Raw genomic sequence first — 15,105 nt, 5'->3', positions numbered from 1 at the left:
CATTTGTCTTCCAAAATATTAAAAATACTTCACATCCCAATTCTAGTCCCCCCTATAAATTATTGTTTGTCCTTGCGCTGAATAGTTCTTTTAAACAAGAGATTCAGCAATTCCAATTTTTAGATGATACCTTATCACCTAGTACAGCTACACTATATCATTCAAAACATGACTAAAATGTTAAAGATTACAAATACTTTACGATAATACGTAGGAGATAATACAGGTCATGCAAATATCCTCAGTTCATAATTTATGATCACTCAAGCGTACTGTAGGTTTACTTTAGCAGAAAAAAGCATAAAGCAGTCTGCAGCATAAAGGAACTGCCTGGCAAGTGTTCTGTTAGCACTGGCAACGCTGAAAGGGGCCACTAGACAGCTCAATTCACCCAGTATTTGTCGGATATAAAAGTAGACTTGTCGATATTGACATTTCATCGAGCTGAAGAGCATCGGGCATTGTCATTTCCTCTAAACTGTTTACTGGTTCTTTGGATTTCTTCCAGTTTCATCTGACGACCTGCCCTCAGACAGGTGCGAACAGGGAAGTTTCCACACTTCCTGCGGACCTGTCGGTGAGGTGGAACACGTCGATCGCGACTCGACGCGTACCTCGCGACGCGGCGAGCACTACATCTACGAGTTTTTTTGGTATATCCTAGTGAGATCTACCTACTTTCGGGGAACTGTCCCCGCGCTTCTAGGTTCCGATGAGACGTGGTGACCCCTCAGAGAGTGAACAGTTCGCGGAGAGTCGGCCGGGCGGTGGCGAGTGCGTTATCTGACGACAGGCAAGGGGTCCGTCTGGACGGCGGCACTCGTCGCAGAGGCGGCGGGGGCGGCAGCAGCGGGGGCCACGGCTGCGGGGGCGGCAGCGGCGGCGGCGGCGGCGGCGGCGCACTCGCGCTGCAGGAAGGACAGCCCCAGGCTGGAGGCGCCGCTCGAGCTGGCGGCAGAGTCCTGCGAGATAGTCCTGCGGAAGGGCGGCGGCAGGTCGGCGCGCGGGGGGCCGGGCCTCGGGAACGGGTAGCGCCACGGCGACTTGGGCGGGTCCATCTCGAAGCCCTCGTTGTCCACGCCCTGGCGCTCCTCCAGGCGCTCGCGCTTCGACAGCCGCCTGCGCAACACCACACAACCATTACGCTGCGTTCACGAATCGTTTATTTTCTCGTTATTGTCTTTCGGAAAGTTTCAAGCCAGTCTTACAGGAATCTGACCTTGTTAGAGCAAAGTACGCTAACATATAATTATTATTATATAATTTTCCATAATGAACTAACAATTCAATAACCAAGACCGCATAAATTTGTCTTTATTTTTGACAACCAGTTTCGACAGATATATCTGTAATCTTCTGGTCTTAGAAACGTTTTTGTTGCTAAACGTGTTCATTGCGGGTTAGAGCCTCATGTCATGTTGTCATTGTGGTGGATAAAATACAGCACTTCATATAAAGGTCTGCCAGAAATAAAACACTTATACTAAGGTGCAATACTTATTCCACCAGAATGACAACGTAGCCTAGAGCTCTCATTCACAATGAGCCCCATTTGGTAGCAAAAATGTTTCGGAGACAAAAAGACGACAGTTAGGCCTATATCTGACGAAAGCGGTTTTCAGGCATAAATACGAACTTATGCGATCCTGACTACAGAAAGTTTTCTTTACCAAATAATGCAGATCGAGCCTTCTAATTTCTCAGCATGGTAAAATTCAACCAATTATGTAGTCTACGAGAGTAAAAATTGTGTTCCATTTCAAATAGAATGAAAAATGAGAAAACTGACCTCATGGTTCTTTAAAATCATTAATAACTTTTACATACGGCAATTATTGTAACATTTACAAATTTATCTCTTAAGTTTTTACAAGTTAAAATTCGGTAAAAGTTGCGTGACTTTCCGATCGCGACAATTTGTCTCGTGTAACTGAAGAACCTTACATCGGATTTCAGTAGCTGGATGTCTGTTTTTGATGAAGGTATATAACAATAACAGGACAATAATTAATACAAGTTTTAAAAACCTTTTATTCGTGTGTCAAGCATAAACACCATTTTCGTGAAGATTAAACTGACGTAGGCTTGAACGTCTTTTTCCTACAGATTGATTTCTGTTTTAAGATCTGTGGAACTCCTTGTCTGGAACTTGGAAAAAAATAATAAAATAAAAAATATTTATGCTCACGCAGTACTTAGGCTGCGATGTGCTGCCGGGAAAAAGGAACAGGCGACCGACGACCGCCTCGTTATGGAGTGTGATCACTATTTCTACGAGTATTTACTTTCTATTTTTTCTAAAGCTTTCCATCGAAGATATCATAAAAAGTTTACTAATATTGTTTTTTAATCAAATGCTGAACAATATGGGGTCATTTTTATTGCATTTAAAATGAGGTTTGCAGAAAAAAATGAAAATTAAGATTAAATTTAAGCTCCAAAAATACCGGGTGAAAATCACCTCAAACAACTCAGTATTACCTACAGTTTTAAGTCTGAGTATTTTACTTTCAATAGTCTCCGAGTTACGATCTCAGAACCGCGTGATTTAATCAAAATACGGCAACTTAGGCGCTTAAAAGAAGCCGAAAGCACTTGTTTATCACAGCTGCGAGTTTTCAAAATATATTAGTTTACCGTCTATTTTAAATGACGGAAAACTAAACTTCCATGAAAGCTGCAAAGTTGCCTATTGTCTGAAATGAAATGGAACTACCCGAATGCGACGTATCATAATACGTAGATAACGTCAGTGGGTTAAGGAAGGAATACTAAGTTTATTACCGACGCCAACAGTGTCTTTCGGAGAGCACAGCAAACAAAAACGCGCCACTTCTGTATGAGCCACGGCCTGATTAGGACGTAAATATAGTTTCAGAATAAAAAAGACACATGTTGGTGCAGTTAAAAAACAGACGATAATTAAAATGGGAAGGGAACCTTCCTAGTTATGCGACCAATCAAAGGTCTTAGAAAAGGGTATTGTAAAACAACTACTTTGTTCAAGTATTATCTGAACGAAGTTTTTGAAGAATGGCTGAAAAAGTGTGGAGGAATGGTCGTAGACACAGTTGGGAATTCATTATCGAGTCTACTATACGCCAATGTACAAATAATATTGCCCAAAGATGACTATGATACAGCGTATATGATGAAGAAAATCCATAAACAAAGACCAGACTAAAAGAAAATATTTATGTACAGAAGGCAAACAGCATGACATTATCATAGCTGGAAATACTACTAAGGTATATCAAAATAATAAATATCTATGAGATATAATCTCAGATCAGGATCCAGTAAACAAGAAATAAGACAGAGGACAACAAAAACTAAACAAGCAGCCACTAAGCAGAATTCCATCCTCTGGTCAGACAAAATTAGGAAAAAGAAAGTTACTTACATACGAAACAATAATACAAAGCACTTTTTATATGAAGGAGAATTGTTGGGAACGACAAAACTAGGTAAAGAAGATTTGAGGCTGCGAAAATGGATTTTTTGAGAAGAAGCTGTATAAGTTCCAAGCAAGAGAAGATCGCAAACAAAGATATCATGTGCATCGCCGAAGAAATGAAACCGGAGTTTAAAATGGTATGAGCTTGTGATGAGATTGTGGGATGAACGATGGACTCCACGCAAGAGAGAAAGCGGAAGACCCTGTGGAGGAGGATATGCAACAAAGAAATTTGAAAGAATATTTATACAAGGATGAAGAGGCTAGGATACAAGGTTATGAGGAACCGCCTAAAGAGCCGTAAACAACAAATAAACAAAAAATGTAACTGTAGCAAAGCACGCATTAACAGTCAGGATGATTTTGTATTTGTATGACAGCAGAAGTTGTATTCTTCATTAATAAATCGCGTTTCAATTAAAATTTTATTTCATCAACTTCATCTATTCATTGTCGATCGTCAACTACATCACAAAATGGAAATATACAAACGAAATCAATTATAGTGACCAAAGGAGGTGCAAATGTAATAGGAGGAGGTACACTTACAACTGGAGGGATGTCTATAATAGGACAGTTGCCTGTTCCAGGATAATATGTTCGTAGCTTGTTTTTCTACCAATCTTTAACAGTTACTTTCTCTGGATAACACTAAGTGTTGTGTCAGGACCTGGGCTGTATTTAGGAATTATAGAACACTGGGCCATATTTCTGGTGCAGCCAATAGCCATGGAAATTTTTTAGCTACTTATCCGCAAAAATAGCATTTTAGAACAATTTTCCAATTAAAAGCTTACAATAGGGGTACCCAAAAAGAACAGGATTATTTTTTAAAAGCTATATGTTTTCAAATTGTTTACAAAACAACCTCATCCCCTTCAAAATACTCTCCATTACAACTAATGCATTTGCCCCACTGGTGGTTCCACTGCTCGAAACATTTTTAGTCATCTTTAGAAACGGATGACAGCACCTCCCTCGTTTTTTTTTTTTCCTTGACTTGTTCAATGTTGTCAAAACGTGTCCTTTCATGCCCTTTTCAAGCGTTGAAATAAGAAAAAGTCGCACTGGGTCAGGTCAAGCTAGTAAGGTGCGTGAGACAGCGGAGCCATGTCATTTTTAACCAAAAACCGTCGAACAGTGATGGCTGTGTGTGCACTCGTTGTCGTGGTAGAAGAACCAGTCTTCTGGCTGCCACAAATTCGGTCTTTCTTGATGAACACTGTTGCAGTAATCTCTGACAGTTGATCAATTCTCTGTCGACTGTCTGTGAGCACAAGGTCTCACATTTTTTTTTTACATTTTCGTCTATTCAGGCAGTTGACGGACGTCCAGAACGAGGTTTGTCATCAATCGACATGTCACCATGTTTAAATCGAGCAAATCACTGGTACACATGAATTCACCGCTGCACGTTGTGCACTTTAAGTTGCCATCATAAAAAACGAAACGAGAACGAAACAGTGCTACCACAAACAATCACTGCAGCTGAATAGAACAAGCCAAGTCGACAACACAGACGGCATTCAACTGGCAATGAGTTGCGCTGTACGCGCCTACACGCCTAGCGGCAGAAATCCGTTCAAAAATGTTCAAATGTGTATGAAATCTTATGGAACTTAACTGCTAAGGTCATCAGTCCCTAAGCTTACACACTACTTAGCCTAAATTATCCTAAGGACAAACACACACACCCATGCCTGAAGGAGGACTCGAACCTCCGCCGGGACCAGCCGCACAGTCCAAGACTGCAGCGCCCTAGACCGCTCGGCTAATCCCTCGCGGCCAGAAATCCGTACTGCATACTCTCCGCCCATGGCAATGTTATCCCGTTTGTTTCTTTTTTGTTTCCTTTTTTTTGGGGTGGGGGGGGGGGGGAGGGGGGGCTCTTCTCAACAGCACGTTGCAAGACATCCCAGATATGCAAAATGATGTTCATATCTGGGGATTTCGGTCGCCAACGGAAGTGTTTAAACTCAGAAGAGTGTTCCTGGAGCCACTCTGTAGCAATTCTGGACGTGTGGGGTGTCGTATTGTCCTGCTGGAATAGCCCAAGTCCGTCGGAATGCACAACGGACATCAACGGGTGCAAGTGATCAGACACGATGCTTACGTACATGTCATCTTTCAGAGTCGTATCAAGATGAATCAGGGGTCCCGTATCACTCCAACGTTGCACACGCCCCACACCATTACATAGCCTCCAGCAGCTTGAACAATCCTCTGCTGACATGCAGGGCCCATGGATCCATGAGGTTGTCTCGATACCCATATACGTCCATCCACTCGATACAATTCGAAACGAGACTCGTTTTACCAGGCAATATGTTTCCAGTCATCAACAGTCTCATGTCAGTGTTGACAGGCTCAGGTGAGGCATAAATCTTTGTGTCGTGCAGTCATCAAGGGTACACGAGTGGGTCTTCGGCTCCAAAAGCCCATATCGATGATATTTCGTTGAATGGTCCGCACTCTTATTACACTTGCTGATGTGTCAGCATTGAAATCTGCAAAAATTTTTTCGGAAGGGCTGCACTTCCGTCAGGTTGAACGATTCTCTTCAGTCGTCGTTGGCCCCGTTCTTGCAGGATCTTTTTCCGGCCACAGCGATGTCGGAGATTTGATGTTTTCCCGAATTCCTGATATTCACAGTACACTCATGAAATGGTCGTACGGGAAAATCCCACTTCATTTTTGCCTCGGAAGTGCTGTGTCCTATCGCTCGTGCGCCGACTGTAACACCAGACTCACTTAAATCTTGATAACACGCCATTGTAGCAGCAGTAACTGATCTATCAACTGCGCCAGACACTTGGTGTCTTATATAGGCGTTGCCGACCGCTGCGCCATATTCTGCCTGCTTACACATCTATGTATTTGAATACGCATGCCTATGCCAGTTTCTTTGGCGCTTCAGTGTATTATGCAAGGAAAAAAATGTATGAACTAGCTGGAACTAACAGAGAAGCAGAACTTATTTTGTATTTCATGAAATACTGCACTGTCTTAAGAAAAGTGGTTAAAATACTGTTTATATTGACTGAAATTAATAAAACTGGAGGTAAAATTATGTGTATATCAATGACAGGTGAAAGATTAAATGGAAGATCAGATAGGAAATGCGAGGACTTTGTGATTTAAGAAATCAGCCAAATAACAAATGATAGCAATCACGTACTCAACGTTCTTAATAACAATCACTTCCTTCAAGTAGCTCATAGACACATTAAGCGATATTGCAGTAGAATATATACATGAATCTACGTCACATACATATAGGGAAATCACGCTTACTTCATGGTCTGCCAAAGAAATTTAAAATGTAATTAAACCCTACAAATCAAGAACTCTCACGTGGTTTATGCTATTTCAAGTAAATTGCTAAAAAAATACTTCATGTTTTCAGTCATGTATACTTACATCACTATCACAGGGGGCATTTTGAGAGGGACTGAAATGTTCTATTGTGATATCCCTTTACAAGAAAGGTAGTAAGACAGATGTTAATAGTTACCAACCAGTCTCACTAATTAACTGCTTCTCGAAGGTACTGGAAGAGACTGTGTATGAAAAAACCGTAACATATGTGTCTTAAAATGAGATACCTAGTTTGGATTTCAAAACGGGTGCTCCACAGAACACACTATTTTTCAAATCATGAATCAGATTGTATAACATTTAAATGACAAAATATTACCACATGGTATTTTCCGTGACTTGTAAAGAGCATTTAATCGTATAGTTCAAGATATTATCCTAGAGAAGCTCAGCTATTGGGATCTTGTTGGTAACTGGTTTTCACCCTATTTAACTAAAAGTTTCCAGAGTGTCACATTATGAAATCCAAAGAGTGTACGCAACGAAATAGCATCTTAAGAAAAGAAGTTGGATCCAATGTTGTGCTTGTTACATATAACTGATCTGCCACGGTATCGCCAAGAAAGAGAAATAGTTCTATTTCCTGACTAAGCAAGTTTTATAATCAAGCCTAAAGGAGAAACTGCAACATTTGAAAACCTATATCAAATTCTCTCCAGACTTTGTAATAAGACCACATACTATACTTATTTCACGCTTCTGTCAAGCAAACATTTTCTTTCGTCAGTGACAAATTATCCCAGCCAAAATAAAATGATCACGTACAACACAGTGACTGAAAACAGGAAAAGCAAGTCTATTTTTGAAATTTTTCCTATCCAAAACATGATATTATATATAACGCTAAAGCTGCAGAGCGTGAACGTTTAAGAAGGTCTGATAATTTGACAATACATATGAATAATATTATTAAAATATGTGGTGTTATTGTGATGACGAGTAGTGCGTCAGTGACCGTCGCATGACACGACTTTGAAGTTGGTATTGCTATGACTTTGCCACAACAGATTTCTGAGGCTTGACTATGATATCCACGATAAATGGGTGGATGGAAACGGATTATAACGAGCAAGCAAGTTAGCTGTTGGTAGGGAGCTTACTCACGGGACGTGTTTGGTGTAACACTGATATTTCCACTCACGCATGGTATTAATCATTTACTGCTGATATACTGTCATATACGTCTTCCAGGTTTAGTTTCATTTTGTCCGTTATTTCTAGGTGTAGCAATTCTGATAACACTGGTTTATTTGGAACTAAAGAAGTAGAGGCAGAGGGTTCAGATGAATGTGTGTGTACCTGCGTAGTACTTCTACTTTCAACTAACTCTGCCACTCTTCACTCTAGCCTCTGAGCTGGATCAACAATCACAGAACTATTTGTGATGTCAATGAAAATTTGATGATATGTCGATGGAAATTTGATGACAATTTTATGTTTCTATGAGGTTGTCTTCAGGGAACAATATTTTCCACGCAATGTATTTAATTAGATTGGAAGGAGGCACTAATACGAAGGACATGTCTCATCATCTGTGCAGAAACTGCTGTTGCGGAAATTTTGAAGATGTATTGGTCCCAGAACTGAGCTTGCAACAGCTCCCAAAAAGAAGTCCCTCTTTTATGCCTCTAAGTAATTATTTGGTGATAAAGATACACAGCGCAAGCTTCTGTGTCACATTACCAGGGGAACAGATTGTAGAGATGGAAAGTCTTCTCCCAGGAATATTGTCTTGATGGGGAATTTGACTTAGTACGAGCTGCAGAGAAAAGTAAACCTATACTTTGCTGAAGCAGGAGTCTGTGAGTTGGAACTGCTCCTCTATAAACTGAAGTGGCAGCCAAGCAGAGTCATGATCAGATAAATTAACTAAATTAAATTATTATGGAGCCCACTATCATTAACAGTTTTTCATATAACAACTTGTTTCAAGTTGTAATTGTGAGTAGTAGTGTAGGAAGTGGCGGTTTTTACACGCATTATTTTTGCCAACAAGCAGTCCTCAGGTTGAACAATAGTCAGAGATGATATACTCGCCTGAGAATCCTCGTTCCAAGACCCGCCCCTGGCGGCGCTTCGAGGCGGTGCGCTGCTGCGGCGTTTTTACGGTCATGACTTTCCTCGATAATGATGTGACGGTCATACGGCGTGTCGTAATCCACTTCGAGGATAGTGGAGAAGCGATGTGGGAACACCATGTCGACTGTGGCAATGGCGATCCCAGACAAAGCACAGAGTGCACCTGGAAATTAGAACCGAATCTTAATTAGTTAAACGATGACGTCTCTATTTGTAATCAAGTTGTGCTTTACTTCATGGAAATATAATCCATGTCGTTAAATCATGGCTCTGAATCTCTGGAACATAAAGATTTCTAAAATTAAAGATACTATACCGACCATTAATAAAATAAATATTCCAGAATGAGATTTTTCACTCTGCAGCGGAGTGTGCGCTGATTTGAAATCTCCTGGCAGATTAAAACTGTGTGCCGGACCGAGATTCGAACTCGGGACCTTTGCCTTCCGCGGGCAAGTGCTCTACCAACTGAGCTACCCAAGCACGACTCACGGCCCGTCCTCACACCTTTACCTCTGCCAGTACCTCGCCTCCTACCTTCCAAACTTTACAGAAGCTCTCCTGCGAACCTTGGAAAACTAGCACTCCTGAAAGAAAGGATATTGCGGAGATATGGCTTAGCCACAGCCTGGGGGATGTTTCCATAATGAGTGTTTCACTCTGTAGCGGAGTGTGCGATGATTTGAAACTTCCTGGCAGATTAAAACTGTGTGCCGGACCGAGACTCGAACTAGGGACCTTTGCCTTTTGCGGTCAATTGCTCTAGTGCAAAGGTCCCGTGTTCGAGTCTCGGTCCGGCACACAGTTTTAATCTGCCAGGAAGTTTCAAAATAAATGTTGTTCGTTGAGGCAGCATCTAACCTTCATAATCTTCACATAAGGAAAACAATGTCATCAGTCGTAGCTACTTCGGGACAGTCCCACATGTCTTTAGAAAATTATATGTTCCTCACACTGAAGAAAGTTTTTTTTTTCCTCAATCAATAGGAACTTCAGAACGGTGCACAGGAGTCATTAAGAAGAAGTTTATTTGACATGTTGCATGCTTAATGGCGAACTCCGGTTTAGATAGTGTTTCAGGGTTCCTTTCCAGTTGGTTCATCTATAACATATCTTCCTTGAATCTTTTCCGTCAGACCCAATGAGATTTTGTCAGCACTATTCGAAATTTATATCCTATTAATTCCCCAGTGCTCTTATTTAAAACGACCCCCTTTGGAAATGGTATGAGCTATACCAAAACTAATAAAAGTTCGTAATATAATGCTGAACTAACACGAATGTCGAAAATATACTACTGCACATCCACGATGCAGGATGTAATGTAACGAATGTACCTGTAAATATATAAAGCATCTCTGAGAAAAGTCGACAATGAAGGTAAACACTTCTTTTGATAAAACATGTAGGCAGCCCTATGGACGTGTCTGTTAAGATGCTGATAATAAATAAATGTCATCCTTGAAAAACTGTCGTGAAACTGGTAATACTCGATACATTATAAAGTATTGTAGGAAACAACGTATAATAATGTTACCACCATCTGTTAGAGAGCAAACCAAGGTACTTCGATAGCAGCTCATAATTCGAAGTCTTAGAGCTTCTATATGAAGTCATTTTGAAGGGAATCAAACGTATATTTTATGGTAAATTATATCTAGCAGTTGACTCTTTCGCATAAGCCAGCAACAGACTTAGCGTATTTGCCTAACTTTAGAGAATTCATTATTGAATTTTGTTCACTACTGCTGAACGCTACAAATTCAGAATGACGGAGGGATTCCGATTAGTTCGAGTCTGCAGCTGATCACAGAACTGCTAGAAGACGCTGGTCTGCCAGTTTCAGAAAAATACAATTCGCTAGACATTACTTCCCTTCAAAAAAGTGTCGGTAAAACTCTTGTTATCATTGTGCGCAGAGTAATTTGTATTCTCTATCGTCGGCCTATTTGGTATTACATTGTTTGTGTGAGGGCTGTGATGACTCAATAGGAGAACTTAAGGCTTATACTGGACATGTTAGTAGTCTCTTTCCATCCATTGAGTTCACAAGTTACTTTCCTTTCAGGAACGCTTTGTCGGCCAACTGTGACACTCGTAAGCTTACTGCTGACTATGGGCAAAAGCAACAAGAAATTTAGGCAAAATATTCATTTATAGGAGAACTAATGCAAAGAGGCTTTAATTCTATACACGTATTTCTGAAAAAATAAGTGACAATATCATAAGATATTTATTTATGAGTTACTAAAAGATATTCCCCTTTACAGAACTAGCTATGTTACTCTTACGAAATTCAGGCTATATAAATGCAACCAGAAAACAATGATGGGTGAATCACATTGTTCAGTAAAGGACAGCTACTACAACAGTGGCTTCAACGCAGTCAGTACAGAACATTTCAGACACTACACAGTGTTACGTATTAGATATCATTCAGTTCGACGTTGCTGTAGAGCCCGGATATTTATGTAATTATATATTCTTTTTCTTCGCTCTTACGCACGCGAAACCTGTAACTGTTGTCGAATTATGTTGTCACTGTTGATATATTTCATGTTATCGTTACGTACTTTACGTATTTCTCTATAATTACAATTTTTTACATTGCTTAATTGTATACTGTATCAATTTATATATGTGTTTCCAGAATCCGAATCCGACCTACCATAAAAGTGGAAGACAGGAAGTAGATTATCACCAAAAATCACGCTCTGGTGCAATAAAACATGGTTAGTTGCGCCCTAATCTGGATTATGAAGATCGTGTTTTCTGCTTTATTTTCTGTGATTCGGAATTTCAGTTCTCAAAGGCGAAGCAGATGCAATAACAATACTGTGTATAGTAACCATTATTGTGTGTAGTGACGAATTTCTTGTGCAACAAAATTGGCCGTGGGTCAAACAGAAGACATATTACGACTACAGGCGACTTCTACCAAAAATGGTCCAAATAGCTCTAAGCACTATGGGACTTAACATCTGAGGTCATCAGTCCCCTACTCTTAGAACTACTTAAACCTAACTAACCTAAGGACATCACACACATCCATGCCCGAGGCGGATTCGAACCTGCAACCGTAGTAACCGCGTGGTTCCGGATTGAAGGCCTAGAACCGCTCGGTCACAGCGGCCGGCCGATTAAAATCGATTCACAGGTAAGAAGTGCGTGCGACAAGAAGTTTGACAAAGAGTTCTTAGAGGTTCACGACGATTTTTTGTTCATGATGCCTCCCATTTTATCATAATTATCATTTACTTTAAGATCTTGTTTTACGAGGAAACGCTTTCTCTACTGATGAACAGACTGTTCTATGCCGAGCGTACAGTAAGCAGATCGGGTGCCCTATGAACTTCCAACTTGAGCAACATATACACTGTGCTGCACACACAAAGAACAAAGCAGTGTCATGGTCTGCGAAGCAAATATTATTGAGGTAGATGCAAAAGACTCCGAACTCAAAAAATGAATTTTATCTCCGCTATGGTTTTTGCTAACTTCCCATGGTACAGACTTCAAGTGGCTGAGTACCGCGGGCTTCTACAAAAGTGCATTAGGCAACAGATTCCTAATGAATCAGCGTTAAAGAAATACTATTTAGATTTTTGTTGCCAGGAGGCTCTGAAAAGTGTACGTTGCTATACAAGTAACTACCACATACGGATAGTTCGATGGAGAAGAACCCTCAAAGCCATTCCTGATTTGCTGCAGAGTGCTGGAACACACAAAATATTCAGAAGTAGCCTGTTTTGTGAATGACAGTCTTAACATGGTGTAACGTAAAGAATTCAAGAAGAAAAAGTTCGGATGCTGCTCTCTACATTCTGAAAGCGGCATCTGCCCTACCCGATTTCTATCCGCATTTAATCCACTTCATCTGATTGGCCAAGCACTACAACATATCCCCGAATAAGTTCGCGCCAGCTAACCTGAAGAAAATAAAATAATTTTATGTAGCATCGTGTCTTGGTGTATAGAGAACTGCTGCTGAACTTAGGGTTGCGGTCTGAGTTTCTTCTAACGAGGTAGGGTACAATGATTGAGGCTGTCGGTTTTTATAAGTAACATTTCCAAGCCTTGAAATTTTTTATTAATTCATTTCCGAGAGAATCTTTATTTTCATAAAATGCTCTGGCTTACGGTACATCTATAACAACTAGGGCTTCATTGTCTGTATCAAACACCATAGGGTTGCCTTTACCGAAATCGTTAGAAATTGTAGAGAATGTAAAATGCAACCTGATGAAATTAGAGGTGATGTTGGGCAGAGGGTAGTGAATAGGGTTTATGCCGTTCTGGCTAGAAATCCAGGATACTCCACTACTATATGAAATGTCCTCAATGGGGGCGAAGAAGACGCTCTAGTAGACATCTCTACCGGAGTATTTCATCTATTAAAATCTTCACCATTGGTATCCTGTGATTTGAAGAGATTATTTTCCTCCTAGGAAAACATTCTTTCTGATCGGCGAAACGTTCTAAGAATGCAGAGAATTCGGAGAAGTATCTGGTTTTTCACTGCGCTTCAAAATGAATTTGAGTTGAATGCCTTAATAATTTCAATCAAGGTGGACATTTTAATAAACGGGTGTAACCGAAAACACTTATCTTTTTTTCTTGCGCGGTATAGACTTTTAAACAAAAAAAGTCTAGAATGCACCTTCTTAATGTACGTTTCGTGCTTCTGGTACGTTAAAGCGCATATTAAAACTACATGTGTAATCCAGAAGTTGATTTCTGTTGAAATTTTTCTTTTTATGTTAAACATTTACTAAAATTCTTTCCTGATATCACACATTTTCTTACATTTCTTTACCCATTTAATTAATTAATTTGTCCTTATTTTGACTATTGACATTAATGCACTGAGATACAGAAGCAAGGAACTCTGTACATTGGTCTCTGTCAGCAGCATACATCTCTGACATCGAGAGATTGTAGGATACAGTTTATATTTCACAATGTTTGGTATTATTATCGAACTAGTGCAGCTTCTTTAATAAGAATCTAAAATATTTTCCACGGAAAGCTTTCAACGGTGTCCCTTACAAATTTTTTAATGTCTATTAAAAGATTAATTAATTTTTTGGGCAATGGTAAATTTTCCTAGAAACAATACTGTGTATGAGGTAATATAACAGTGTCGAATCATAGCACTAATTGTTGAATATCTTTCGTGAAGTAACCCGTATTTCTTACTTTTAGTGAGCAGTGGCAGCGATCATAACGTTATTTGAGCACGTCTTCCTGACACTGTGGGGTTACCAATGGTAAATTCCGAGTTAAGCCTGGGGGCAGGGGGGGGGGGGGAGGGGCATGTTTAAATAACCTTCCACAATGTATTCTTTATATTTCAGATTCAGCATATCTGCACAGTTTGCACTGATAGCATTTAATACCAATGAACTCTTAGTTGATTTCATCCCCATCAATCCATTTGTCTCATTTCAGTGCATTTAATTCAGTTCAAATATACGCAGTGTGGTAGCCTACTGCGCCACGACATGTCGGAAGACGTGGTGTCTCGCGTGGGCATTGATCTGCAGACCGCCTACGAAGAAAAACTGCTCCCACTGGAGAAGCGACACGACTTCCATGAATTCCACCCAGCGCCTCCTCGTGACTTCACCTCAAAGTAAGTCACAACGTGCCAAATAGTTAACTGTCTCCTTGTTTTCTCTTTCCCTCTCTCATGTATCCAAAATTTAATGTTACACAGATTATGAACAATATTTTTGTGAAGGAGGAAAGCTGTTATTTAACTGTATGTCAGACGTGTACGTGTGACGAACTTTGATTCAGTGATCCACCTTCATACAAAAATGTACGTGTGATGAACTTTGACTCAATGGTTCACCTTTATATACCTGTAAATGAAGTGAAGTTCTCTGTGTGAGTACTTTTTTAAGAATTAATGTAGGTTATCTGTTCGTAATGTGCACTGACATTCTTAATGGAGATTTGTCTTATTTTATCATACACATTTTACGATCTTACAGTGGCATTATAGTTAACTACTAAGTTGAGTGCGCACCCTGCATATTGAGCCTTTGTGGTCTACTTTGGAAGTAATGGTGCGTGTTCGCTGTCCACCTCCATCATCGTTATCTGGACTTGCCACTATTTTGCAGAAAGATTGGTACAGAGGCCCTTGAAACACATACATAATCTGTAATTATCCATTCCGAGGC

At 40.2% G+C, this 15,105-nt stretch overlaps 1 protein-coding gene and 1 non-coding gene across 2 annotated transcripts in view; both read right to left on the bottom strand.

Moving 5' to 3' along the window:
* Positions 1 to 345: 345 nt before the first annotated feature.
* The window catches only part of LOC124788882 (dual oxidase maturation factor 2-like), a 695,079-nt gene continuing 680,319 nt past the window's right edge, over positions 346 to 15,105 (bottom strand). The window contains exons 7-9 of the mRNA XM_047256164.1: positions 8,873 to 9,077; positions 876 to 1,119; positions 346 to 360 (exon numbers count right to left, since the gene is read on the bottom strand). Of these exons, the coding sequence (XP_047112120.1) occupies positions 346 to 360; positions 876 to 1,119; positions 8,873 to 9,077 (464 nt within the window). The remainder of the gene's footprint in view (positions 361 to 875; positions 1,120 to 8,872; positions 9,078 to 15,105) is intronic.
* Trnap-cgg lies at positions 9,324 to 9,398 on the bottom strand. Its single transcript has one exon. It is a non-coding gene; the product is annotated as a tRNA-Pro (tRNA).

The sequence above is a fragment of the Schistocerca piceifrons genome, chromosome 3 (assembly GCF_021461385.2).
Source record: "Schistocerca piceifrons isolate TAMUIC-IGC-003096 chromosome 3, iqSchPice1.1, whole genome shotgun sequence".
Lineage (NCBI taxonomy): Eukaryota > Metazoa > Arthropoda > Insecta > Orthoptera > Acrididae > Schistocerca > Schistocerca piceifrons.
Note: the sequence above shows the minus strand (reverse complement) of the source record. Positions and strands in the feature narration are given on the sequence as shown.